The sequence below is a fragment of the Anser anser genome (assembly GCF_964211835.1).
Source record: "Anser anser genome assembly, chromosome: 27".
In the NCBI taxonomy this organism is placed as follows: Eukaryota; Metazoa; Chordata; class Aves; order Anseriformes; family Anatidae; genus Anser; species Anser anser.
This window is the reverse complement of record NC_139748.1, coordinates 6,284,735-6,309,653: the sequence shown is the minus strand read 5'-3', so window position 1 is coordinate 6,309,653 and position 24,919 is coordinate 6,284,735. Positions and strand designations below refer to the sequence as shown.

At 63.4% G+C, this 24,919-nt stretch overlaps 1 protein-coding gene across 9 annotated transcripts in view; it reads left to right on the top strand.

Moving 5' to 3' along the window:
* The window catches only part of SCUBE3 (signal peptide, CUB domain and EGF like domain containing 3), a 55,073-nt gene that overhangs the window by 26,118 nt on the left and 4,036 nt on the right, over nt 1–24,919 (top strand). For 6 of the 9 annotated variants that reach the window (XM_083812360.1, XM_083812361.1, XM_083812357.1 and 3 more), the window contains 21 exons: nt 127–249; nt 1,330–1,455; nt 4,695–4,829; nt 7,024–7,149; nt 7,975–8,091; nt 11,833–11,880; nt 15,766–15,882; nt 17,510–17,632; nt 19,118–19,234; nt 20,309–20,431; nt 20,961–21,095; nt 21,439–21,531; nt 21,629–21,745; nt 21,831–21,992; nt 22,314–22,517; nt 22,618–22,779; nt 23,059–23,226; nt 23,321–23,482; nt 23,712–23,909; nt 24,388–24,540; nt 24,719–24,798. In XM_083812360.1, coding sequence (XP_083668486.1) covers nt 127–249; nt 1,330–1,455; nt 4,695–4,829; nt 7,024–7,149; nt 7,975–8,091; nt 11,833–11,880; nt 15,766–15,882; nt 17,510–17,632; nt 19,118–19,234; nt 20,309–20,431; nt 20,961–21,095; nt 21,439–21,531; nt 21,629–21,745; nt 21,831–21,992; nt 22,314–22,517; nt 22,618–22,779; nt 23,059–23,226; nt 23,321–23,482; nt 23,712–23,909; nt 24,388–24,540; nt 24,719–24,798 — 2,789 coding nt within the window. The remainder of the gene's footprint in view (nt 1–126; nt 250–1,329; nt 1,456–4,694; nt 4,830–7,023; nt 7,150–7,974; nt 8,092–11,832; nt 11,881–15,765; nt 15,883–17,509; nt 17,633–19,117; nt 19,235–20,308; nt 20,432–20,960; nt 21,096–21,438; nt 21,532–21,628; nt 21,746–21,830; nt 21,993–22,313; nt 22,518–22,617; nt 22,780–23,058; nt 23,227–23,320; nt 23,483–23,711; nt 23,910–24,387; nt 24,541–24,718; nt 24,799–24,919) is intronic. The other 3 variants (XM_083812364.1, XM_083812362.1, XM_083812365.1) reach the window with 3 other exon arrangements.

Genomic DNA, 24,919 nt, shown 5'->3' with positions numbered 1-24,919 from the left:
AAATTCCTCCCTTGGTCCTTCTTAATCCACGTCCTGATGCCTGAAAAGCTGGGTGGTTGCCACGGGCCCTCGTGCTCCTTGTTCCCCTGCCCGCGGCTCTGCCCATCGCCTCCTCTCCCTTTGCAGATGTGGACGAGTGCGTGGAGGGCACCGACAGCTGCCACATCGACGCCATCTGCCAGAACACCCCGAAATCCTACAAGTGCATCTGCAAGTCTGGCTACACCGGCGATGGGAAGCACTGCAAAGGTAGGGGCACGACGCCGCTGGAGCCCCTCCAACGAGCCCCAAGCCATCGGGGGGGGATGCTCTTACACCCCAGCCTGATGCAAACCTCTTATTCCCCTATTCTGCCCCAAACCAGCCTGGTTTCTTGACGCTGTATGGGGACAGCGCAGTGACTGACCGTAGTTGTCCCTGCACTTCTGCCCCTGCTCTGCAACCAGCCCCGTCTGCAGGGCTGGGGCTGCTCCAGCCCCGGGAGGGTCACCTGGGGGTTCTTTGTAGGAAATCTGGGCTTCTTCCTTGCAGGGTTTGCGACCCAAAGGGTGCAGAACTGGGTTAGTAGCACGGGAAGTTTAAGGATACGTCTGTCTGTGTGCAGCTGAGCTAGGCGTGTAAGGAAAGCTGGCTCCTCCACTGGATGAGTGCAAACAGCGAGGGGATTAAAGCAAGATCCCAGCGCAGATAGGCGCGCAGACAGCCTGCCCGCAGCACCGCCTTTGGGAAATCCCGGCCGATCCCAGGCCTGCGAGGGAGCTGCTCCCCAGGGGGACGGGCGGTGGGGCCCTGCCCTGCACTGAGGCTTTCAAAGCCTTGTGCGGGGCAGGCGACGTCTTCCCCTCGCCACGCATTGCCCTGCGGGCGCAGAGCGAAGGGACAGCCCTCAGCTTTCCAGCCCTGCGAGAGGTGCAGCAAGGGGAATGGCCCAGATCTGCGTGTTTCGGAGGGGTAAAACCAAGTCTCTGCTCCTGCGTGGGGCTCAGAGCCAGGAGTGGGGGTGCGCAGGGGGCTGCTGCGGTCCAAAGCTGGGCTCCCCGGGGCACCTCAGCACCCGCTGACGCAGACAGAGAGGTGAAAGGGCTGCTGGCCGGTGTGCTGCAGGTCCGAAATTGAGGCAGGAGAGGGGAGGAGGTGAGATTTGTCACAGCAGAGTGGGTGCAGGAGCCCTGTGGTGGACGGATGCTGCAGGCACAGATGGAGCCAGGGACGCAGCAGAGACCCCGGGGTGAAATATCTGCTGGGGTGGTGACCGCGATGGGGCTGGGGAGAAAAACCAGTGCCGTGAGCCGCCCTCACCCCCTGCCCTCCTCTCTCTCCTCTCCGCAGACGTCGATGAGTGCGAGCGGGAGGACAACGCGGGCTGCGTCCACGAGTGCGTCAACATCCCCGGGAACTACCGCTGCACCTGCTACGACGGCTTCCGCCTGGCGCACGACGGCCACAACTGCCTAGGTGAGGGTCGGGGGGAGCACACACGGCCATCACGGCTCGGGGCCAGCTCACTGGCTCTTTTTGCTAGGGGATTTATTGTACCAAGACTTTGCTGCTGGTTAGATTGACCTCAGCATCTTTGCTTTAGGTGGGAAGCTGGGGCAATGCCAGCCTACGAACCGCCACGGTGTGGCTCAGGGCGCAGCAGGTTTTAGAGGGTGCCAGCACCGAGAGCTCCTAGCAGGTGCTTTTTGTAGACAAAGCAGGGCACAAGACTTGTTTTCTCCCCCTTTCCTTGCGGGGACGCAGGACCCCTGTGCGCCCTGCCTGGCTCTGTGCTGCAAACCCAGTACTTGCTCGCCGCGTGGTGACGCCTGCCCCGAGCGCACCGCGCCGCCTCGTGCCCGACGAGCAGCAGCCGAGGGTTTTCTGCCTTCCCCCAAAGCTGACACATCGCTGCCGAAAGGCAGGCACCCCTTGCCTGCCAGCTGGAAGCTGATAATATCCCAGTTACGCGTTTTAGATGTGTTATTTGGGAGAGCTGCTGATAGGGGAGGCGGCTGACCCCAGGCGCAGATGTGTCCTGTGCCGTGACAGCCCTGCGGGGACAGGGACAGGATCGGTCCCCGTTGCACGGTGGTGATGCTGCGAGAGGATGCCCCGTGCTGGGCCGAAGCCTTGCTGGATGGGAACTATCCATCTGCTGGGGTAAAGTGGGCTTGGAGGCTCCTCGCTGCTGCTGGATGTGGGGATGAGGGGTGGGAGCCTCATCCTGCAGCGCTGCCAAAGGCAGGACCAGCCCGGGGGGCTCGCCCGGGCGCAGCCGCCCGCTGGGCTCGTGCTTGAGGTCAGCCCCGCACCTGCCAAAATAGATGAGTTCATAGCAAATACGGTGGGGATGTGAACCAGGGAAGGGACCGGGTAAATAATCCCAGGGCCAAGACAAACCCGGTATCTGCCTCCGGAGAGGCCGCGCATCCTTCCCACCGCCCCAAACTCCATCCGGCTGCGGCCGAGCCGAGCCCGCGGCACAGCCCCAGGGCGGCCGCGCTGCCCGCGCCCCGGCACCGCTTCCTCCCGCAGCACCCACGGGGGCCCGGAGCCACCCGCCTCCCCTCCGGCATCCGCAGCGTGAGCGGCGGCGGCGGCTCCGTGCTATTTTCCAATTAGCGTCTGCGCTGGGGTCATTAATGAGCTCATCACTTGGAGGGAGGAGGAGGAGGGGGGTAGGGGAAGGGATTATGGCCACATACGCTTTGCATTAGCTGCCATCACCGGGAACTTTGCAGCCTCCTCGGTGAAGAGGGAGATTTACACAGCTGGAAGGAGGCGCAGGCGGGCGGCCCTGCCTTCCCCTCTCCGGGGAGGATGAGCCCAAGGAGAAGAAAGGGAAGCCGGGCTCGGCGAGCCGCAGACGTCATGTGTTTACAGAGCGGGGCGGGAGGGGAGCCGCTGGGCTCGGCGGCCCCCCGGGGCGAGGGGGGGGACACGGGGGCAGCCCCAGCTCCCTGCTTCAGCCCTTCCATCATTCATTCCATCGAGGTTTGAGGGTGGCACAAATCTATCCCTCGGAGCCCGCTTTACGGATGAGGATGTCGCTGCCCTGTTTTTTCCAGGGGTCTGTCGGGGTTTGCTCTTTACTTGCTCTGGGTGGGAAGCGGGGATGAGCCCCAGGGGGGTTTTTCCCACCCTCCCTTCCCACCTCCCCGCCATGGCCGTGCATTTCCCAGGCTCTGAACGCCCCCGTTTAGCCAGAAGGCAGAAGCAAAGCAAGGTGAGAGGCCTGCCCAGCTTCGCTCACCCTGGGAGCAGCAGCCGAGCAGGACGCAGGAGCCCTGGCTATCTGCTCCCGTGTGCTGCACACAAAATAACCTGGAGGCACTGAGCGCTGCCCCAGGACACCAGCCCTGCTGCGGGAGGTGGACAGGTCCCTGCCAAGCACCCGTGGGTGAGCAGGACTGGGGAGCTGGGCTGGGACACGCCGGAGCCATCGAGCATCCCCTCCTCGGGCGACCTTTTGAACTAGGACAGGAATTCAAGCCCTCGTCCTGCCGCGGGGCTTCTGGCTTCTGCCCGCCTCGGTTGCGTTTAATAAAATCGGTATTAGGGCGGCAGAGTCTCCTTTCAGCCATCGGTTTTGAACAGCTGCCGCCTCATTTTTGCGCCGAGCTTTAAGGAGAAGTCACAAGACGTTAAGCCCTTGTTATAAGCGGGGGATTTGAGGGGAGTTACTGGCATCTGCAGGACAGAGCTTGGCTGGGACGAGCCTCGGAGGAAGCCGTGAGCCTCCAGCCGTCGAGTAGGGTGTCCCTTTTTGTCTGGCTGCAGCCACCCAGCCTGTGCCACCGCTTGGTGACAGCTCCCAGCCGGGGCTTCGTCCTGCTCTGAGCATCCCCAGGCTGCGGCACCCTTGGGGCCCGCACAATACCATGCCCCTGCACTGCCCAGGCACGCATTTATCCACGTTTCTGCCCAAAAGCAAGGGGTTTCGGTGCGTGCCGTGTCAGCCGAGCTGTGCCGTGTAGGGTTTAAGAAGCGGCTGTCCCCGAGCTGCTCTCCCAGCTTTTCCGGCATCTGCCGCTGGCAGAGCTCAGCTTTCGCCCAAGCTTTTGGCTCTGAAATGCTCGAGTTCAGGGGAGGTTTTCTTTGGCACGGGGCCCCTCGGTCCCCATCCCCGGGCCGTCACCCCTCAGGGACAGGAGCGATGTGGGGCTGCGGCACCGCTCCTGCGGCGTTGGGACGGGTGGGCAGAAGTTTTCATCTCCGCTGTCTCCTCCCCGAGCCCGGCTGCTGTAGGGGATTTGAGTCTCCTTAAAAGCAATTATCCCCACTCGGGGCTAAGGTTTCCCTGTTCCCTGTAATGAAGTCCAGGCGCTTCCCTGCCGGCAGCGGGGTCGGAGGGGCTGGCAGCGGGGGCGGCTGCGCTGCGGCCGAGCATCCTGGGCACAGCCTGCCCGGGGATGTAGGGCAAGGAAAACCCCCTCCTCTGCGGTTTGGTGTTCCCATCTGTAAAACGGGGCCACCCCCTGTTTTTTTTTTTTCCTTTTGCCCATCGGCCGGAGAAGCTGTGTGGCCTCCGAGATCCACGCCTTGATGTGCTTTGGCTTCATCCCCTGCAGCGCTAAAGCGTCCCCCTTTCTTCTAGCTGGGGGATCACAGACGTACAAAGCAGAAACAATTTTTGCTGCACGTCAAATCGCCCTCGCTTCCCCCAGACGCTCAGGGAGCCGCGCTCACCCCATGCTGCCTTCCCTTTGCAGACCTGGACGAGTGCTCCGAGGGCAACGGCGGCTGCCAGCAGACCTGCGTCAACATGATGGGCAGCTACGAGTGCTTCTGCCGGGAGGGCTTCTTCCTCAGCGACAACCAGCACACCTGCATCCAGCGCCCCGAAGGTCAGTGCTTGGCGTCCCCACGGCACCCTCCTCGCCCACCTTTGCGCTCCTGCGCTTCCCCTGAGGAAGGACCCCATGGGGAAACCCTCACTTTATTGCTCGGGTCGGGTCCCGAGGAGCAGGGTCCTCGTTTGCTTTGGTGGTGGCCATCTGGTGGTTGCAGGAGACCCCCGAAGTGGTCGGTGGGCTCCTGCCGTCGCCCCCGTACGATGCATGGGTTTGGGACCCCCTCCCCGCCACGGTGCGGGGAGCGTTGCAAATCCAAAAGCAAATCTGGCGTGAGCGTGCTGGGAGAGGACGCTGCAGGGCTCATAAACATCTCCAGAGCGAAACCCTTGCAGGCCCCTTAATGAAGCACAATGACACCAAACGGAGGATTGTAAATTTGTACTCGGAGCGTTTTATTAAACAAAAGGTACCCGGAGATCCTCGCGCTGCCCTGCAGCACCCGTCCTTTCCTGCCAGGTCTTGCGCAGCGCCGATCCCTTCGTCTCGATATCAGCTCTAAATTGCTGCCGTCTGGAGCAATCTCTTAGCCAAAATACGAGGAAATGAGAGATTTTTTTTTATTATTTTATTTTTTTTTTGCATCTCTGCTGATTTTTATCTCTGCCGCTTGGCGAAGCAGCCGGCTGTTTTTTGCTTTCCTCCTTCCCAGCTGTGCTGGTCCCTCGAGCTCCCCAGGGAATCTCGCCCTGGCCGGGACGTCTCAGCAGCGTCTCCCGTGTCCCCGTCCCCGTGTGCGTCCCCAGGAGGGACGAGCCACTTGTCCCTTCCCTGCCATCACGCAGGGACGCCGTGGGTGGCCCCGGTGGAGGCAGGTGTTGGCTTTCGAGTGGTTTTTCGAGCTGAGCATCTGTAGAGCATTGCTGGCCCGGGGAGGTTTGTGTCAGTTCTGCGCCCCGAGGTTGGTTTCATCGCCGCTGCCGGCGTGGTCCCCACGCTCAGGTTCAGGAGGGGTTTCTCAGGAGAAGGGGGGAGAGGATTGGAGCTGATCCCTGGGTTGTGGGCCTGGAAAACGCAGAGAACTGGGGACGGTTGTCTATTCCTTCTGACTTTTCTCCTGCCTCGGGCACTGCCAAGGCAGAAGCAGTCAGCGTTAGAGAGCTAACCCCCACCGTTACGGCTGCTTCCTTCCTTCTGGGGTCCTTGCCAGCACCGAGTCTCCTTTTCCTTCCCTGTCTTGTGCCGGCAGGCTTTCTCCTTTCCCTCCGCTCTTCTGCGGTCTCTCCTGCCCCGTTCTCCCTGCTGCTTTCCTCTCCCCCTCCTCGCTGTGAGCAGATGCAGGGGGTTGAAACGCTGCGGGGTTGGGAGCCCCCGGCAGCACCGTGCCCCTCTCCCATACTGCGGGGCCCCAGCGATTGCCTCCCCATGGCAGGGAGATGCCGGCGCAGGCAGACGTGAGCTTTTGGTGAGGCTTGCAAGGAAATCTTCCCTTTCTGGCAAAAAAGCAGGTGCCTTAGGCCCTGCCACGCTCCCCCCAGTGATGCTGCCGGGTGCAGAGGAACGGGAAAGAAAATATTCCTGACTTTCCGTGTTCCCTGCCCCAAAGCAAAAACCTCCTGGGCAGCACGAGCCCAGCCTGCCCTCCCTCCCCGAGGGACAACCTGCGCCTTTCAGGAGGGCGAAGCAAAGCCACCAAAAGCAGAAGGGCAGAGCAGGGTCCTCGTGTGGCGCTGGGTGCAGATGGCGATGTGGCGGGGAGAAGAGGGATTAAAGGGCATGCGGAGCTCCGAGGCGGCCCTGGCGTGAGCCCTGAGCTCCCCCCCTAAAAGCTTCCTTGCTCAGGGAAGCAAGGCCGTGATGCTGCCTGTGTGCAGGTGCACCCCGGGGTGCTAATTCCCTTCCAGGTTGGAGCCCCCTCCCTTTGGTGTGCAGGGGGGTGCAGCTGGGGAGCACCCAGCTCCTACGGGTGCTGCTCATCCCCAGGCATGGGACGGGCGGGCTGGGCCCCAGAAATGCTCACGGGGTGGTCGCGAACCAGCTGCGAGCCCACCAGGGTGACCCCAAACCCAGCGCGTTGGGCTCGGGCTTATCCTGCCCCTTGCCGAGATCCTCCCTCGCCTCCCCTGAAGTTTTTCCCCTCGGTTCACCCCCTGCACATCCCTGTCCCGCCCCAGACGTCTTTCTACCACCGGGGACCAGCACCGGCAACCTTCTGGAGCTTTCCTTTGCTTTCTTTTCTCCTTTTTAGAAGGAATGAACTGCATGAACAAGAACCACGGCTGCGCCCACATCTGCCGGGAGACCCCCAAGGGGGGCATCGCCTGCGAGTGCCGCCCGGGCTTCGAGCTCACCAAGAACCAGCGCGACTGCAAACGTAAGGAGCGCCCCCGGGGCTGGGCACGGGGCATCCACAGCCCCCGGTCCTGCTCTGTACCCTTGTCCCAGCGTCACAGCCCCCCGATAGCAGCCGGTTTCTCGAGCCTGAAGTGGCACGCCAGGGGATCCCGGAGGTGCAGCGTGCCCCGTTTCTCTCCCACCAGCTTTGCTTTCCCCCAGGGAAGGTGAGCGGGGGGGGGGGTGATTGGCACGGGAGGAGCGCAGGAATCCTCCCCGCAGGGCACGCGGTGCTCTCAGCCCGTCTGATCTCCTGCCAGCACCTCGCTGCCACTGCCAGGCTTGTTAGATGTGAATTTCTGTGTTTAGGCAATTGTTTTTATTTTGCTTCTCGCTCGCTGTCCGCAGCGAGCGCATAAAACTGCTGATGAAACGGAGGGTTAATCCCACGAGCCTTTTTTCCCCCCGAGCTAAAGGCAAAGGACGCCTCGCCTCCCCGAGAGGGCTGGCAGGGATTCCCGGGAGCACCTGAGTCACTCCGCAGCCCGTTGAAGTCTCGCCCTTCCCCTGCGTCACCGCTCTCGTGCTCCCTGGGGACCAGCCCCTCCGGTCCCTTTCCACCAGGTCCACCGGTGGAAAAATCTGCCCCCCCAAAAATTAAATAAATCAGAGCTTGCATCTTGCAAGACCCTGCAGGGAAAGCTGTGGAGGGTTTTAGAAATTATCCAGGAGGGAGAGACCTGTCCTAGGACTTGGTTGAGGTTTTCCAAGCTGTCCTTTGGCGCATGCCCAGCCTGGGGGTTGGGGGTGTCGGGGACGAGCGGGGCCGCGTCCCCCGGTGACCGCTGCTCTTTGCCTCCGGCAGTGACCTGCAACTACGGGAACGGCGGCTGCCAGCACACCTGCGACGACACCGACCAGGGCCCCAAGTGCGGCTGCCACGTCAAGTTCCTGCTGCACTCCGACGGCGTGACCTGCATCGGTAGGTGCCAGCGTCGCCTGCTGCACCGCGGGGCTCGCGCTCACCCCACGCGTTTCGGTCTTGGCTGGATGAAGGATTTCTTTGAGGCTTTGGGACGGGGCGCTGCTTTTTGGCTTGGAGTTAAAGGGTTGGGATCAGAGCTGCTCGGTGATGAAGTGAAAGGTTTGGGATCAGAGCTGCTCGGTGATGCGTCGCCACGCCACCGCGGGGAGCAAAAGTGGCTTCAGGGAGGCTTGAGGGGACGCGTGGGGACAGGTTGGTGTGCCTGAGACCCCGCCTGCCTTCATGCCCCTGGAGGGAGAGCGGTGGCATTGTCGCCGTCACCCGGGTGCCACTGTCTGCCTTAGTGCTCGCTGTCTGGGCAGGCACACGGAGGGGACGGATTTGGATGCGGCGTGATCTGTTCCAACTTGGCACCGCGGGGTCTTGGCTTAGGAACAGTTGTCTTGCAAAAAAAAAAAAAAACCAACAACGCAAAAACACCAACCCGACAACCCAACCACCCCAAAATTGTCCTTTTCCTGTGTGTGTTTTCAAATTGTAAAACATCAAACAGAGATAGAAGCTTTACTGGTTTCATATGCTTGCGCTGCTTAACAGCTGATTCGATTTAAAAAAATGTTACGTTTGGGGAGTGATTAAGTCTGCAAATTGCTCTAGACATTTTAGTTCTTCTTGCAAAATAAAAATAATAAAAAAAAAAAAAAAGAAAAAGGAGTTGAAAGCAACTGAAAGCAGCAGCGAGGTTTTGGCTGCTCCCGTCCCCGCTGTGCCTGCACTGGGGATGCTCTGCGCTCCCCGGAGCCAGCCCCTCTGAGTGCCACCACCTTTGTGTCGCCGCTGTCACCCTGTCACTTCATGTCACCGCTGTCACCCTGCCTGCTCCGTGGTTAATCCCGGCCCCTCCTGGCTGCTTGCAGATGCCCCTCGTGCCCCAGAGCAGCAGGGAGCCGTGCTGTGTTTGCTCCCGTGAATGCGTCTTCGCCCTTCCCGCTGCATCCCGTCCCACCTCGGCACCCGGCGGGGACCTCCCCAGGAGCCCGTGGGGACGTTGCTGTGCTCAGGGAGGTGACGGCTCCTCCAGTGGAGCTCTTCTCGAGTGATTTTTGCAGCCTGGGGTGCCTCTGCTCTTGTATCCGCCCTGCGTGGGGCTCCCCATGTGTGTGTGCGTGTGTTGGCTGTGGAGATGCGGGGACTCGGGAATGGGGCGCTTGGCACCAAAATGATGCTACTGGGGGAGAGCAGCTGGTGATCTGGGGGATGCTCGAAAGGGATCTGGTTTCTGGAGGCTCAGAGCCCTGGGTACCACAGGTGTGTGAGGGGGGATTTCTGCATTTTATTAAAAAAAAAAAAATCAGCCTTTGCCAAAATCTCCCCTTCCATCCCCAGTCTGAGCACCGGGGAGACATCTCCCGCCTCCTCCAGTGCATCCCCACGAGCTCTCCTCCCACCCAACCTTCCTGGGGGGGGAAATTAAACACCGTGACTGAGGCTTTTCAGGGCAGCGTCAGCTCAAAATCCCCCGGCTGCTGCTGATCCTGTCCCCGCAGCGCCGGGTGCTGCGGCCCCATCTCCTTGCACCACGGGACAGCCCCGTTCCGCCCCGTGTCCACCCCGGGGGGGTCCTGGCCCCCCAGCCCCAGCAGGACCAGGGCAGGATTGTGGCCTGGGGAAGCCCAGCCGACAGATTTACGGCCGAGACGGGGGCCGAGGTACCTGCTCGGATATTTATAACCGCCCGGCTTTGTTTTACGGCTGGGGCTCGGCAAACGGCCTGCCCCGCTCTCCCAGCGCCCCGGTGCTCCCAGCGCCGCCCCCTCCCCTCTTCTCCTGCTCCATTTCCTCCGAAATATTTCATCGTTTCAAGGGGAATAAAGTTTCCAGCGAGGGGAACGCAAACTCTCTCCCCGGGCTGCGGGCTTTGAAATCGAACGCGGTGCGTTTGATGGGCTGCTGGGGCAGGCCCCCGGCCCAGGTTCCCTTCAGATCACACCACGCGGCAGGAAGCGCGAGCAGCCCCTCTGAGTGGCAGTTTCATTAGGCCACGGCCGGTGTTTTTCATTTTTCCGCTTTTTATTGCCGCTTTTAAAAACGCGGATAATGAATAACATGCCTCTGAGCGAACCGGGGCCAGCCCTAATGGCTCCCAACATGTCTGCAGCATCGGGGGGGATGGGGAGCGGGGAGGGGAGGCCGCTGACCTTGGATATTTATGTTTGTGCTCTAAAAGCAGCCTTAAAAGAAGAAGAAGAAGAAAAAAAAAGCGCAACAAATCGCCCTCCCGGTTAAAGCGCCGTGCAGCGTGGCGGGTCGGGGCAGCCCCGCGTGGGGTGCAGCGCCCTCGGGGAGATGCAAACCCGGCTGTTGCGGTTTTGTGGCTGTGGATTTTTGCTTTCTGGGAGGATTTGTAAGGCGAGGATGGTGCTCGCAGCGCAGCTCCCCTCCCGCTGGCCTTTGGGGCGCAGAGGGCTGGGGCGGGGTGCTGAGCGCCAGCGGCGGGATGAGCCCGGAGCAGGAGATGTGGATGGGCAGGAAATGCGATTAGATGGAGAAGGAAACCAAATCGGGCTCGAGTTTTATGGCAGATTTCCTGAGCCGTGCTTGGCAGCGGTGTGCGTGGTGCTCCCGTGCCTTGCAGAGCGAGGAGCCGCGCCGGGACGGTGCCGAGGAGCGGGGACAGCGGCGGCGCCGGATCGGGGCTGGGAAGAGCAGAGCGAAGAGGCCGTGGGGTGGATGGAAGGGATCTGGGAAGGGGAAAGCAGAGCCTGGGGACACGAGGAGGGTGGCCGTGGTGTCGGCGGGTGTGCTGCTCTGCGCGTGCTGGCCTCACCGGGAGGATGAGGTCAGGTCCCTTCTTGGCGCTGCAGAGCCGCCGGGAGCTCTGTGTCCTCGCCGACGGGTCCCCTGCCCTTGGCTTGAGCCTCCTGGCACAGCGTGGGCACAGAGCGAGCTGCATTTCCTCCTCTCTTTTCCCTTTTCTCCTCCCTCCCCTCCGCGTGGACCCGGCGTTGCTTCTCGTGGAGCAGGGACGCGGTCGGCTCCGCTCCATCCCGTGGGTGCAGGGCTCCATCCCTGCGTGGGGGCAAGCCCACGTGCCGGGGTGCCTCGCCCCCTCCCCAGACTGACCAGGATGAGTAGGGACAGCTCCCAGCTTAGTGCCACGGCTCCCAAAAGCATTCCCCAAACATCCCCTGGAGAGCTCCCGGCACCCGGGTCCACCAGCGCAGGGGGACGCCGAGCACCCCAAGCACCCCAGTTTGGGCTCCCGTCGCCTCAGCCGGCTTTGCTGCTAAATCCCAGTGTCCCAGCGCACCCGGTGGGCTGGGGTCGTTCCTTGCTTGTCTGCCCCCTCCCTGTGTTTGCAGCCATGCCGGTGAGCACTAATTTTGCTCTCTTGGGAGCGAGGAACCGTTCCCCGGGACTAACGGGCTCCGCACTAATGCTCCTCGTAACCTGCTTTCTGCCCTGCCTGCCGCGGTGCTCGAGCCCGCGGTCAGCCCGAAGCAGAGAGCGAAACCAGCGGGGGCTTGGAGAGGCTGGGGGTGACTTCGGACATGGTGATGGAGGAGTTGGATAGCGCGAAACCCAGATTTTGGTTCTTCTGGGAGGTGGGGGAGAAAAAAAAAAAAAAAAGGGCCCATTTCCCCCAGGCTCGAGAGGCAGCAGAGTAGAAGTATGCGACACCAAACGAGCTCCTTGCTGGACACTGTTTCTAAATCACTTTTTTATAATGTTAAACAGGGGAGAGACACTTCCAGCAACACGTTATCCTTGAGACGTTTTCTAATGGTAAATATTTTTGTTCTCTCTATCTCCGCGAGGGGATCTAACCGCAGGCGTGCTCTCACCTCCAGACCGTAACTCGGGGGGCTGAGCGGGCGGACTAACTGCATGCCTCGCTTCGCACGGCCGCCGGCCCCACTAACCGTCCCCTCTGCTGCTGCTTTCCAACCCGGCCTCGGGCTGCAAACAGCCTCTGCTTTTGGGGAGAGAGAGAGCAAAACCCCTTCCCTGGCTGCGCTTGCATGATGCGGGGCGCTCGCCTTGCCCGGGCATGGGGTGATGGTTTTCTTCCCGGCGATGTTTGCGGTGTTTGTCCCCAAACCCCAGCCGAGGCGCTCGGTGAGAAGTGGCCGGCGGTGTCCCTGGGGCTGTGTGAGGGGGGAGATGCTCATGCCCGTCTCTGCGGCCGTAGCAAAGGTGGGAGCAGTTGCCACCCGTGCAGCGGGGCGGTTAAAAAAAAAAGGCGTTTGCAGGAGCCGTGCCACAAGCCTGGCGTGCCCGACGCTGCTCGGACAGGGCAGGGCTCGCTCCCTCGGTGCTTTCTGCTGGGGAGCCCCTCACCGTGCGCCCTCCGTGAGGCCACCTCCCCTCCTCTCTTCCCTTCCCCGTGCCCCAGGGGGTGTCCCTTGCAGAGCTGACCCCGAAGTGACGCCGCTCCCTCCGCGTGCCCAGGAGCCCCCACGCCGTCACCAAAGGTCCCCAGGAGCCACCGCAGCTCCGGGTGACACAGCAGTGCTCCCCGGGCTCTCCCAAAGTTACCCCTTCCCGGAGCCCCCCTGCTCACAGACAGACGCAGGCACCGGTGGGGACATCTGGGGACCTGGCGTGTCGCAGCGTGGCTGCTCGCCGTGCTGACAAATTGCTCAGAGGCTCTCTTGCAGCGAGCTTTGCTTGGACTTGGCACCCTGGCTGCTTCCCTTGGGGGGTTTCCTCGCAATCGCTGTGGCACCAGCGAGGTTCGAGCCCTGCCCTGAGGCCAGGGGACGCCTCTGCTCTGCCAGCAGGACGTGGGGCGTGCTGAGGGCTCAGCACCTCGCCCGCAGCCGGGAGTCTCAATGGGGGACGTGCTGGGTGCGCGCAGCTCCCCGCTTTTTGCTTCGGGGGGGCTCTGCGGAGCCTTCCCCCGGGCTTCTTCCCTTCGGGGGGGGACCTTCAGCTCGGTGCTGTCACCGTTTTGAGCAAAGCTGCTTCTGATCACCCTGGTTGCCCCACGGTTATCTCAGAAAGCTCGCGGGGCTGACGATCCCCTGAGGGTGGAGGCGAAGTCAGAGGGCGCGCTTGGACCCGGTGCGGATCGGGGCGATGCAGGGGCATGGTGGCGGCACGGTGAGGCTGGGACGGAGCGAGTATGTGTGTGTGTGTGTGTGTGAGAGCGTTTGTGTGCGCACAAGCTGCTTTGTCTTCTCCCTCCCCGAGCGACGGGGGCCCTCGCCAAAGCCCTGTGTGGTTCGGTGACTCACGCTGGCTCGCGCCAGGCTCGCAGCAGCCCCCGGGCTGCCAGCGCCACCAAACAATGCTCCTCTCCCAGGGCCGGCTCCCGAACAGCCCCACAGCACCCGGCCCCAACCCTTCCCTGCCTCTCAGGTACCCCAGGAGCCCGTGGTCTGCTCGCAAAAGCTTTTTTTGCAAGCCCTGGGATGCGTCCCCCCCCCCCCCGCCCTTTGCTGTGGTGTCCCAGCTGGGGTTGCTCAGCCCCTCCCGGTGCAGCCCCGTGCATCGGCCGCATCCTGCACGGGGTGGTGGGGAGGGCTCGCTGCAAAGCCCGGCCGAAAGTCCCGAAGGGGCTGGGAGGTGAGAAGGGAGCCGCGCTCCTCGGTCACCCCAAAAGCAGCGTTCGCTCTGAGCGCGCCGTCTCAGCTCTGCGGCGACCCTGTTAAACCAACCCTCCCGGGGCTCCCTGTGCCCGAGCCGCTGGGACAAAGGCCGAGTGAAATTCTGAATGGAGCCTCCGTGAAGTTTCCCTTCCCCTCGGCGTAACGTCGCCGGCCCCATCGTGGCCGGGCTGCGCGCGCCCTGACGACCTGGCTGCGGGATCTCCGTATCTGCACAAATCCCTCCCTGGCCGTTTTGTAATCGCGCCGGCCATTAGTTTCGCGAGCTGGTCCCTTTGTTCTCTTATTACGGGACATCATAAAAATAGCAGCGGCGAGGCGAGCACAGAACGATCCCAGCGCCGTCGCCCTGCAGCGAGCGGTTGCGTGGCTCAGCCGTTTGTGCCCCACGCGGCTCTCGCAAGGAGCGGCAGGACCTGGGGTGTTGCTCTTTCCAAGGAATTTCTTCAAGGCATTTTCATGTCGGGTTCCTTGAAGCCCGAGCGCCTCATTTATCCGGGCGACCAGCCCTCTGAAAGGAATACTTTATTACCCTTTGTGAACAACTTAATGCACTTCGAGCCATTGTTCTGGTGGTTAGGACCGAAATTGAAGATTGATCTCACAGGGAAGCTGTCAAGCTGAAAATGCCTCATTTAAATTAGTGTCCCTTCTAGTTTTACCAGCAACAGCTGACTTTGATAATACTGAAATAATTAGCTTTTTTTTTTTTTTAAAACTGGATTTTTTTTTTCCACTGATGCTGCCTGCGTGTGTGTGTGTGTGTGTGTTCTAATTTTACAAAACCTCGCCCAAATTAGCCCGCGACGTTGGACCGGCCAGCGCGCCCGCCTGTGCCGAGCCTGCCAGTGGGTGACACTCGGGGACAGGGGACACGAACGTGGGATGCACAAGTGTTGGGAGTGGTTTTCATGGGAATTGGAGTTCGGAGTGAGCCAGGGGGGCTTTAGCGAGGGTGGGAGCAATGGCTAAGTGCTCCGGGGGCGCTGGGGTGCCCCACGAGAGCTGCTGGGTGCATCTGGTGTGGGACCGGGGCTGTGCGCGCCCTCCAAGTGTGTTTTGCACACCTGAATTGTGACGGCCCTGGGTGTTTTGGGGTGAAAACTTGGAATTGTCCCTGGGTGTTTTGGGGCGAAGAGCTTGGAATTGTCACTGGGTGTTTTGGGGTGAACATCGTGCAAACCGTCCATGAGCGGTGCTGGGTTCTCCAGCCGCAACCTGCAGATCCGTCACCTGTTTGCATCATGAGGGTTGCTTTGAGTCTCCTAAGGAGTCCAAGAGCATTTTTCCCTTTGTTTTTCACGGTGTTTCTGGCCGAGCCTCCTGCTGGTCAGGCTTACACCGCGCTGCCCCTTCACCAAGCCCCATCCCCGGCTCCTGCCTGGTGGCAGGAAAGCCCCAAAGCCTCACCCTGCTGGGGCATGGCTTGGAAAGGCAATTCCTCCACTTTGGGGCTGCCAATGCTCGATCCCATCAGATCCTGTTCTTGGGAGACACAGGACCGTTTGCCAGCCGGGAGCTGAGCAAGGCAGGATTAATCCTGCTTCTCCCTCTGCCTCCGTGGAGCCACCTCCGCTCTTCCCGTGTGCCCCGGCCGTGCCACCAACCTCTGCCCACTTCTAAAGTGCTAATTGCTGGGAGGCAGGAGGGTTCTTCAGGGGTTAGGACAGACACCAAGAAACCTGGGTGCTTCTCCCTGCCTGCAGCCTGGGATGAGCCAAGTACCTCGCCTCCAAAACCCACGGAGAGCAGCGCCCAGGCGGCCGGGCGTTATAAAGGCAGCGAGCGCTGCCGAGGTGGGAAATGCTGCGTGACTGCCGGCGTGCAGCCGAGCCCTGAGCTGAAATTGTGCCGTGCCTCAACCCCAAAGCACTCCCTTCGTGTGCTCGGGGGGGTTATTAACTGGGGGGGCTCCTTGACTGCGCTACGCCGAAAGCCCAGGGCTGATGTAGCTGAGCAGGGAGGGTCGCAGCCTCTGCCTCTCCCTGCCGAGCAGCAGCAGCATGTTTTGGGCAGCGTGAGCCTCACCCCCGGGCTGTCTCTCTCTTTCTCCCCGCAGAAACGTGCGCCGTGAACAACGGAGGCTGCGACAGCAAGTGTCACGACGCGGCCACGGGCGTGCACTGCAGCTGCCCCATGGGCTTCATGCTCCAGCCCGACAGGAAGACGTGCAAAGGTAGGGAGGTGCTGTCACCCTTGGGTGCCTTCACTTGCGTCCTCAGAGCCCTTAGAAAAGGCTTGGATTTGGCTCAGCTCCACGTTCCCCACGGTGTGTGCTTGCATCGTGCTTGCAGCCAGGGGTGGAGAAGGGGAACACCCCTGTGCGGGGCTCCTGGGGTGCGGTGGGCACCCACGGGTGCTCTGCTCGAGGGAGGATCTGGCGAGCTGGGGCTGGGTTTGCGAAGCTTTTCAGGGGTCTGCTGAGATGGGAAAATCCCAAATTCTGATCTGTTTGTCTTTTTGAGGATGCATCAACATGCATCAGTGCCCTGTCCTGCAAACCTGGCGCTGTGCACGCAAGGGGAGCTGCTCTCCCTTCCCACGGCCTGGCCAGGGCCCAGGATCCCCTGGGGACTCCTGGGGACCCAGCTCAGCCCTTTACCCCCCCCCGTGTCTCCTGGGGCTCCCTGGGGACCCAGCACAGCCCTGAAGCCCCCCCTGCCCCAGCCACACGGTGGGGGGGGCTCTCAGTCGAAGCCCCCAGCTGGCTGCCCCGACCCTGGGGGTGCTTTAGGGACCGGCGGCCACAGGGGTTGATGCAGAGGGTGGGGAAATCCCGGTGACCCCGGCTGCAGGGTGACTGCAGCCCCGTTGTTTCTGCTCCTCCGGAGCTGGCAACGGGAGCCTCCTTGCTAAAGGTGCCGCGGTTGGCCCCGCTCCCCCGGGGAAGGGTAATTTGGGTCAAGTCGGAGGCAATTTGGGGTGTGGGGGCCCCACTGCGGCTCTGCTGGGGTGACTGCGGGGTCTGCTGGCCGACTTCAAGCACCGGGTCCCGCGTGGGCGCTGCTTTGGGATGCTGCAGAGCCCTTCACGCCCCCACGGACGTCCCCGTCCCCGTGCGTCTCCCAGGGGAGAAGCCCCTCGCGCGCACCCGGCTGCAGGGGACGCAGTGACCCCGGCGCAGGACGGGGCAGTGCCTGCGTTTTGTCTTTCGGCAGCTTCAGGAACTTGACCCTGGTTGAAAGCAAAGCCCCGGCCCGCCGCAAGCTGTCTACCTGCTGACTGATTCCAGAAGCCCCCTGCCCCCTTGTTATTTTTTCAGCGCCCGCTGCCCCTCCGATTCGGCGGTTTCCAGCAAAGTGCAATAACCTGGAGCCATATCCCCTGCGTCTGGGGGTTTTATTACAATTGCGAGCTGTTTTACAGCCGGTTCCCCCGCGATAATAAAGAGAATGCCTCGGCCCCAGAGAGGCAGAGCTGTCGCCCCAGCGTTGGCAGCGGGGGGCCGGGGAGCTGGGGAAGACAGCCGCCTCTTCCTGCTCTCCTTCCATTTTACAGGGCATTTCCTAGCAGTAAATTTTGTGTTTAGTAGGGGAAAAAAAAAGGGAAAGAAAAATTACATCTCCCAGCCAGCCCCTTTGCAGGTTCCCGGCGCTCTTTGCAGTTACGGCACATCGTCGTTTTTAGCCTTGTTTATAGGAAGGAAAATTGGCCCAGCAAATCCCACAGGTCTCCTCCTCTGGCACCATCCTGCTGGGGACAGGGTCCAGGGGCAGAGCCGGGAGGTTTGGGGGGACCAAACGCACCCGGGGGTGGCCGCGGTCACCAGCCCGGGGTGCGAGGGCTGTCCCTGTCCCCGCCAGACATCGACGAGTGCCGGCTCAACAACGGGGGCTGCGACCACATCTGCAGGAACACGGTGGGCAGCTTCGAGTGCAGCTGCAAGAAGGGCTACAAGCTGCTCATCAACGAGAGGAACTGCCAAGGTGAGGGGCGCCGGGGACCCGGGCACGCAGCCCTCGCCTCTCCCTGCCCTTTGTCCCCGTCCCCAAGCAGGGGTCCTGCCCCGGCCGGGCACAGCTCAGCGCCCGCCCTGCCCGGCTTCTCGCAAGCTTTGTGTTTTCTTGCATGAATTTTTGCTGGGGATCTCCCAACGGCATCACCTGAACTCGCTGCTAAAGCACGTGTGCGTACACACCAGCGATTCGCACCGCAGGGGCTGGGCTGTGCTCGAGGCCGCTGTGTTCTTGGGATCCGTGATGGGAAGAATCCCAGAATCAGTAGGGCTGGAGAAGCCCTCCAGGATCACCTGCTCCAACCACCCCCTACCACCACTGTCACCACAGAACCATGTCCCCAAGCACCACGTCCAACCTCTCCTTGAGCACCCCCAGGGACGGGGACTCCCCCACCTCCCTGGGCAACCCGTCCCAACGCCTGACCGCTCTTTCTGAGCAGAAATGTCTCCTCATTTCCCACCCGAACCTCCCCTGGCGCAGCTTGAGGCCGTTCCACAGGCTGAATCCTGCCTGCCCATCCCATAGCCGGGCCACCCCGCTCCCAGGCTGGGCTGCTCCCCGCTTGGGGCCACGCTGCGGAGGCAGAGCGAGGCTTTGGGTGCTTTCGCAAGGCTTTCCTCCTTCCCCATCGGTCAGAGGGCAGGAGGGGGGGACGCGTCTCCTGCTCAGCACTGCTTTTCTCACCTTCCCCTCCGCACCCCGACGTCCTGCAAAATCTCGCCAAACCTTGCTGCTGCGTGCCAGGGCACGGCGCCGCCGGTTGCGGGGCCATTTTGGGGGGGGCACGGGGCTCCCCCCCAGCCCCGAGCCGAGGGCAGCGCTCAAACGCAGCTGCTGCAAGCCAAAATCACAGGTTCTGGCCCCGGCAGGGGGGCGCAGGGCTTGCCGACGCTGCAGGGCTGAGACCTCTTTCATCTCCGTCCAGGTGCCGCGCTCTTGCAAGTTTGACGTGAGCGTGGCAATTAACTTAATGAAGCCAATGAAACGAGGATCAAACCCGCCGGGCTGGGCTCACCCGCACAGCCGGGGCCGCCCAGCCCTAGAGAGGTGCCCCGCGGGGGTGCGGAGCCAGCTCTGGCACCATCCCCGGGGCAGGATGTGCCCGTGCAAGAGCCCTGCCCGCCGGGCAGCACCCAAGGGCCCCCGCGGCCGTGCCGAGGGCATGGTTTGGCACGTTTTGGGTGCGGAGGGGCTGCAGGAGTTTGGAGAGGGAAGGGCATCGGTGCGGCGGGCTGCAAATCATCTGGCAGCAGCTGGACCGCGCAGGGAGGGAGCTTGGAGGCAGGAAAGGTGGGACACGGGGTCCCAGAGCATCCCAGTACAGGGCCCCAGAGCATCCCAGTGCAGGCTCCCAGAGCATCCCAGCGCAGCCCCCAGTTTGCTGCAGCAGGCGGGGGAGGACCGTGCCAGCCCTCACCTCCCCACCTTGCCTTTTTCCCCCCCCCTCCCCAGACATCGACGAGTGCTCGTTTGACCGCACCTGCGACCACCTCTGCATCAACACCCCCGGGAGCTTCCAGTGCCTCTGCAACAAGGGCTACACGCTGTACGGGCTCACCCACTGCGGAGGTAGGGCCGGGTGGGTGCTGGGACCCCACCTCCCTGCGGGGTTTGGGTCCCCGGGGGAGCGCTCGGGACACCCAGAAATAGGGCAGCCCCACGGCACAGTCGCTGCAGGTCCCCTGGGGCTGTCCCCGAGGGCTGGTTTGCGGGGTCCCAGGTTGGGGGGGGGGGGGGGGCTGCCCCGTGTCCCCGCCGCGCACCCGGTGCCGGGGCCAGGCAGCCAGAGGCTGGTGTCTGCGACTTCAAACGGGGCGACAGGAACAGTTTGCGACTTGTCTGCAAGCGGCGGGGAGGGAGAAATCCCCGGCGTTTTTGGCAGGGAGCTGGGACGGGGTGGGAAGGGGAACATCAAACGGGGCTGAGCTCGGTTTCGCCAGGCGGCTGGCTCCCAAGGGCGGGGGCGTGCGGCGCCCCGGGACGCGGGGAGCAGATGGGATGCGCGGGGGGTGCCGGAGCGGGGTCGTGGCAGGGGAGGGGGGGTGACCCTCCCGAGACCCCCCGGTGGCATCCCCCAGCCAGGGCTGCTTGGGGTGGGAACCGAGCCTCATGGGGTCCGCAGCAGGGAGCGGTGACAGCCCCGTTTTCTCCCCCTCTCCCCACCCGATGGGGAGCAGGGGGGAGTTTTGCCCGGGTTTGTGCCACGTTTCGGGCTGGGGCTCGGGGGTGTCCCCCCCCCCACGGAGGGGCCGTGCTGGAGGGGAGCAGCGGGGAGAGGGGCCGGGCTGCCAAGCAGCTGCCTTTTGAATCGGGCTGCTAAATGCTTCCATGTCGGCTCTGTCTGCTGCCCCCCGCAGCTCCCCAGCCTGCCGTGGGGCCGGGCTCAGCCTGGGTGGGCTGCACCCGCCACCGCTCGGCCCCTGCCCTTGGGGGTACCCCCGGCTGGGGCTTCCCTCGAACCCCCCCCCAGATTGGGGCCGTGGAGCTGGGGCGGCTGCTGGGAGCAGGCAGAGCTGGAAGCACCCTGCCGGTGCACAGGGTTTGTGCACTCTGGCCATCCAAAAATCCCGCTCCGGGGACGATTCGGCGTTAGATTGATCCTGGTCTGCCCCCCCACATACCTCTCCCTGTGTCCCCCCCCAGATGTGGACGAATGCAGCATCAACCGCGGGGGCTGCAAATTCGGCTGCATCAACACGCCCGGCAGCTACCAGTGTACCTGTCCCGCCGGCTGCAAGCTGCACTGGAACAAAAAGGACTGCGTAGGTACGTCGGGGCAGGGCCTGCCGCCGCCGGGGATGCTCCAGCACAGCCTGGGGGGTGCCGAAGCCCCACGGCCCCGACCATCGCTGTCAGCGGGCGGAGCGCTGGGATTTGGGGCATCCCGGTGCAGGGATGCTCCAGAGCAGGCTGGTTTTGTCTGGGGTCCCTTGTCCTTGTGGTGATGGGATTTGTTGACCCGCTCCCTCTGTCCTGGGTCGTTTCATTGATTTATGGACAGTGCTTGGGGCTGGCTGTGAGCCCGTGCCCCTATAAGAATGGTTTTTGTGTCCCTGGCTGTGCTCTGGCACCCAACCACCCCCAATTCGTTGGGGAAAGAAGGAGCAAAGTGCAGCTCTGCCCCCGAAATCCTGAAATCCCAGCGGTGACAGCTCACGGAGGAGCTGGGCTGGGGGGTGGGATGCTGCTCCTGGGGCCCCACGCTGCGCCGTCCTCCCAGCCGGGGGGGGACGAGGTGGGGGGGTCCCGCCGTGGCTCTGTGCCACCCACGGGCGTCCCCGCTTGTCGTCACCAGCTGGTGCGTGTCCCTCAGAGCTGGTGAAATGCCTGCCAGGTTCGGTGCCGCCGCGGGCCACCCTCACCTGCAACAAGACGGGGAAGAAGGACAGCTGCGCCCTCACCTGCGCCTCCAAGGCTCGCTTCCAGCCAGGTACGGGGGGGTTCGGGGGGGTCCCCATCTCCCTGCGTGGCCCAAACTTGGGGGCAGAGGAGCAGCTGACGGAGCACGCTGAGATCCTGAGCCTTGGAATGAGGGAAAAGGAGTGGTTTTGTGGTTTTTTCTTCTGGGGTTTTGGCTCCTGGCTGAGTTTGGCTCCACGGGACGGGTTTGTGCAGCGCAGGAGCCGGGCGGTGGGGTGCTGGGTGCTGCCCCCCCCCCCAGGGTCTCCGCATCCGCCCGGGGCAAGCACCGCCGCCCTGCAGAGACCGTGCGGGTGTGCTGGGGGGGCTCAGCACCGAGGGGCACCCCTAATGCCCGCTCCTCCTTCCCGCAGAGTCCGACAGCAGCTACACGGTGAGCTGTGGGACGCCCGTGCTGCGGCAGGGCAGCCAGCAGAGACCGGCCAACAGCAGCCAGCAGTGCCTCGGTAAGGGGGCTCCGAGCAGCCGCTTCCCCCACCCCCCCCAAAAAAAAACCACCCGTGCTGCCCCCCCAGCTGGTTCAGCACCCACCTTTTCTTTTAGAGACCGTGGTTGCGCCAATCAAGCAAAAGGCTTCCTTCAAGATCAAGGACGCCAAGTGCCACCTGCACCCGCGGGCCAAGGGCAAGCAGGATGAGGCCGGGAAAGCCGGGGCGCAAGGTGAGGGAGGGTCGGCGGGGGTGCTCCTGTGTCCTCCCCCCCCCGGCACAGACGGGGCACTGACTTGTCCCCCCCCCGCGTGCAGGCGGTGCGGCGCCCTGCTCCGACTGCCAGGTTGCCTTCGTCAACCTCAAGTGCGACTCGTCCAAGAAAGGGAAGGGCCGGCGGGCGCGCAACTCCTCCGGCAAGGAGGTGACGCGCATCACGCTGGAGTTCGAGGCCGAGATCAAGCCGGAGGAGACCACAGGTGGGGAACAGCGCTGGTGGTTGGGGGCAGGACGGGGTGGCGGCGCCGGGGGGGGGACCGTGCTGTCCCCGTGCAGAATGGAGAGCCCAAACGGTCCTTGGTGTCCCGCTGGGGTGGGATGCGGGATCCTGATGGGATGGGATGTGAAATCCTACTGGGGTGGGATGTGAAATCCTACTGGGGTGGGATGTGGGATCCTGCTGGGGTGAGATGTGGGATCCTGCTGGTGTGGGATGTGAAATCCTACTGGAGTGGGATGTGGGATCCCGCTGGGTTTCCCCCTTATCGCCGCCGTCCCTCTTTCCGCCCCCGCGCACCCAGCCAGCTGCAACCTGCACTGCCTGCGGCAGAAAGTGGAGAAAAAGCTCAAGTCGGCCATCAAAGCCCTGAAGAAATCCATCAACCAGGAGCGGTTCCTGCTCCGCTTCGCCGGGATGGAGTACGAGGTGGCGAGGAAGCTGAGCGTGGCCCCCGAGCGGCAGGAGAGCTGCGGGCCGGGCCAGCAGCGCCTGGGCACCAAGTGTGGTAAGGGGGCACCGCGGGGCGCCGGGGTGGGGGCTGGCGTGGGGCCCCCCCGGGGGGATATCCCCCTGCCGTGCCGCTCACCTCCACCCCTGGCTCTCAGTTAGCTGCTCGCAGGGAACCTATTACCACGGCCAGACGGAGCAGTGCGTCCCCTGCCCCTCGGGCACCTACCAGGAGAAGGAAGGGCAGCTCTCCTGCGACCTGTGTCCCCGCAGCGACGCCTTCGGCCCCGTGGGAGCCACCAACATCACCGGCTGCACGGGTACGGGGCCACGGAGGGGGTCTGGGGGAGGGATGCCCTGGGGACATCCCCGCAGCGCGATCTCAACGCCCTGCCACCAGTCCCCGTCCAGAAGGTGGAAAAGCCCCGGGCACCCCAGGGACCCCCAGGGGTTCCCCATTTTGGATCAGGAAAAAAGCCTTTAGAGGGGCCCCCCCATCGCTTGCTCCTATTTTATCGGGGCTGCCGAGCTTGGCGGGGTGAGGAGCCGGGCGTGGGGCACCCGTGGGTGCTGGGTGCCAGCGATGCCTGTGCCCGCAGGTCAGTGCCCCCCCGGCCAGCACTCCGCCGACGGCTTCAAGCCCTGCCAGCCGTGCCCCCGCGGCTCCTACCAGCCCGAGGTGGGGCGGGCGCTCTGCTTCCCCTGCGGCGGGGGGCTGACCACCAAGCACGAGGGAGCCCTCTCCTTCCAGGACTGTGACACCAAAGGTAGGTCCGAGCCAGCCCCCGGGGGTAAGGTGGGGGGGGGGGTCCCGCGGGGCCGTGCCCCCTTCTGAGCCCCCTTTGCTTTCCGCCTCCCCAGTCCAGTGCTCGCCCGGGCACTACTACAACACCAGCGTCCACCGCTGCATTCGCTGCGCCGTGGGCACCTACCAGCCCGATTTTCGGCAGAATTACTGCATCGCCTGCCCCGGCAACACCACCACCGACTTCGACGGCTCCACCTCCGTGTCCCAGTGCAAAAGTAAGCGGTTGGTGGCGCTACGGGGGCGCGGGCGCGCTGCGAGCTGGGGTCCTTCCTCCAAAGCACCCGATAATTCCTTAAAGTAGCGTTTGGGGTTATTTTATTTGGGTACGCGGTGAGCAGCGCTACTCTCCTCCCCGCTGCCCAGTAAACCCTCGCTGTCCCAGTCCCCGTGCCAGCGGTTCCCAGTGGGACCGGCTCTCCGTGCCCTCTCCCACCTTACTTGCAGACCGGCAGTGCGGGGGCGAGCTGGGCGAGTACACGGGCTACATCGAGTCCCCCAACTACCCGGGGAATTACCCCGCCAACGTGGAGTGCACGTGGAACATCAACCCGCCCCCCAAGCGCAAGATCCTCATCGTGGTGCCGGAGATCTTCCTGCCCTCCGAGGACGAGTGCGGGGACGTCTTGGTCATGCGGAAAAACTGTAGGTAACCGAGCGCGCCGCGGGGCTCGCGGCGGCAGCGGGGGGGGGAGCACAGAGCCGCGGTTTTGCAGAGCAGAGCTGATCTGTGCCGAGGGGAAAAGCCCCGTCCCGGGGTGGCGGTGCGGTGGTGGGGTGCTTCTAGGAAACGGGTGGGTGGGAGGGGATGGGTGCCACCCGCCTGCGGGGGTGCCTCGTTGATTCGTAGGGCTGCGCGTGGCGAGCTGGGCTGAGCGCCCCTTCAGCAGGCCTTCTCCGGGGTTAAAACCTCCGGAAGGGAAGAAGGAAGCCCTTCCGTTCCAGGGAAGGCATATCGGAATCCCTGGCATTTAACAGGAGGGTTTGGAGGGGGCTCGGCCTCGCTGCACGTGGACAGAACCCAGCCCTGGTGCCCCCCGCTCTGCCCCGCACCCCCTTAAAAAAGGGTTTTGGCGCGGTGGGGCCGGGGTCGTCACGCAGCCCCCGGCTCTTCCCCCCGCAGCCTCGCCGTCCTCCATCACCACCTACGAGACGTGCCAGACGTACGAGAGGCCCATTGCCTTCACGGCCCGCTCTCGCAAGCTGTGGATCAACTTCAAAACCAGCGAGGCCAACAGCGCCCGGGGCTTCCAGATCCCCTACGTCACCTACGACGGTGAGCACGGCCGGGGGAGAGCAGCTCGGCCTGGCGTCGCCTCCCCGCCTCGCCCGCTGCCCGGGGACCCCAAATCTCCACGCCTGGGGTGGGGGGGAGCAGCTCGGTGCCTGGGGAGGGGGGATGGGGGTTTGGGGACACGTCCCCTGAGCTGTGGTTTCTCGCTCGGGTGTTGCAGAGGACTACGAGCAGCTGGTGGAGGACATCGTGCGGGACGGCAGGCTGTACGCCTCCGAAAACCACCAGGAGATCCTCAAGGTGAGCGTGTCCCCGTGCGGTCCTTGTTACCCGGGGGGGGGCTTAGGGGGATGCCGGCGGGGTTTGGGTTTCCCTGGCAGGCCTGGTGGGGGCGAGCGCAACTCGTGCTCCCCGCTTCGGT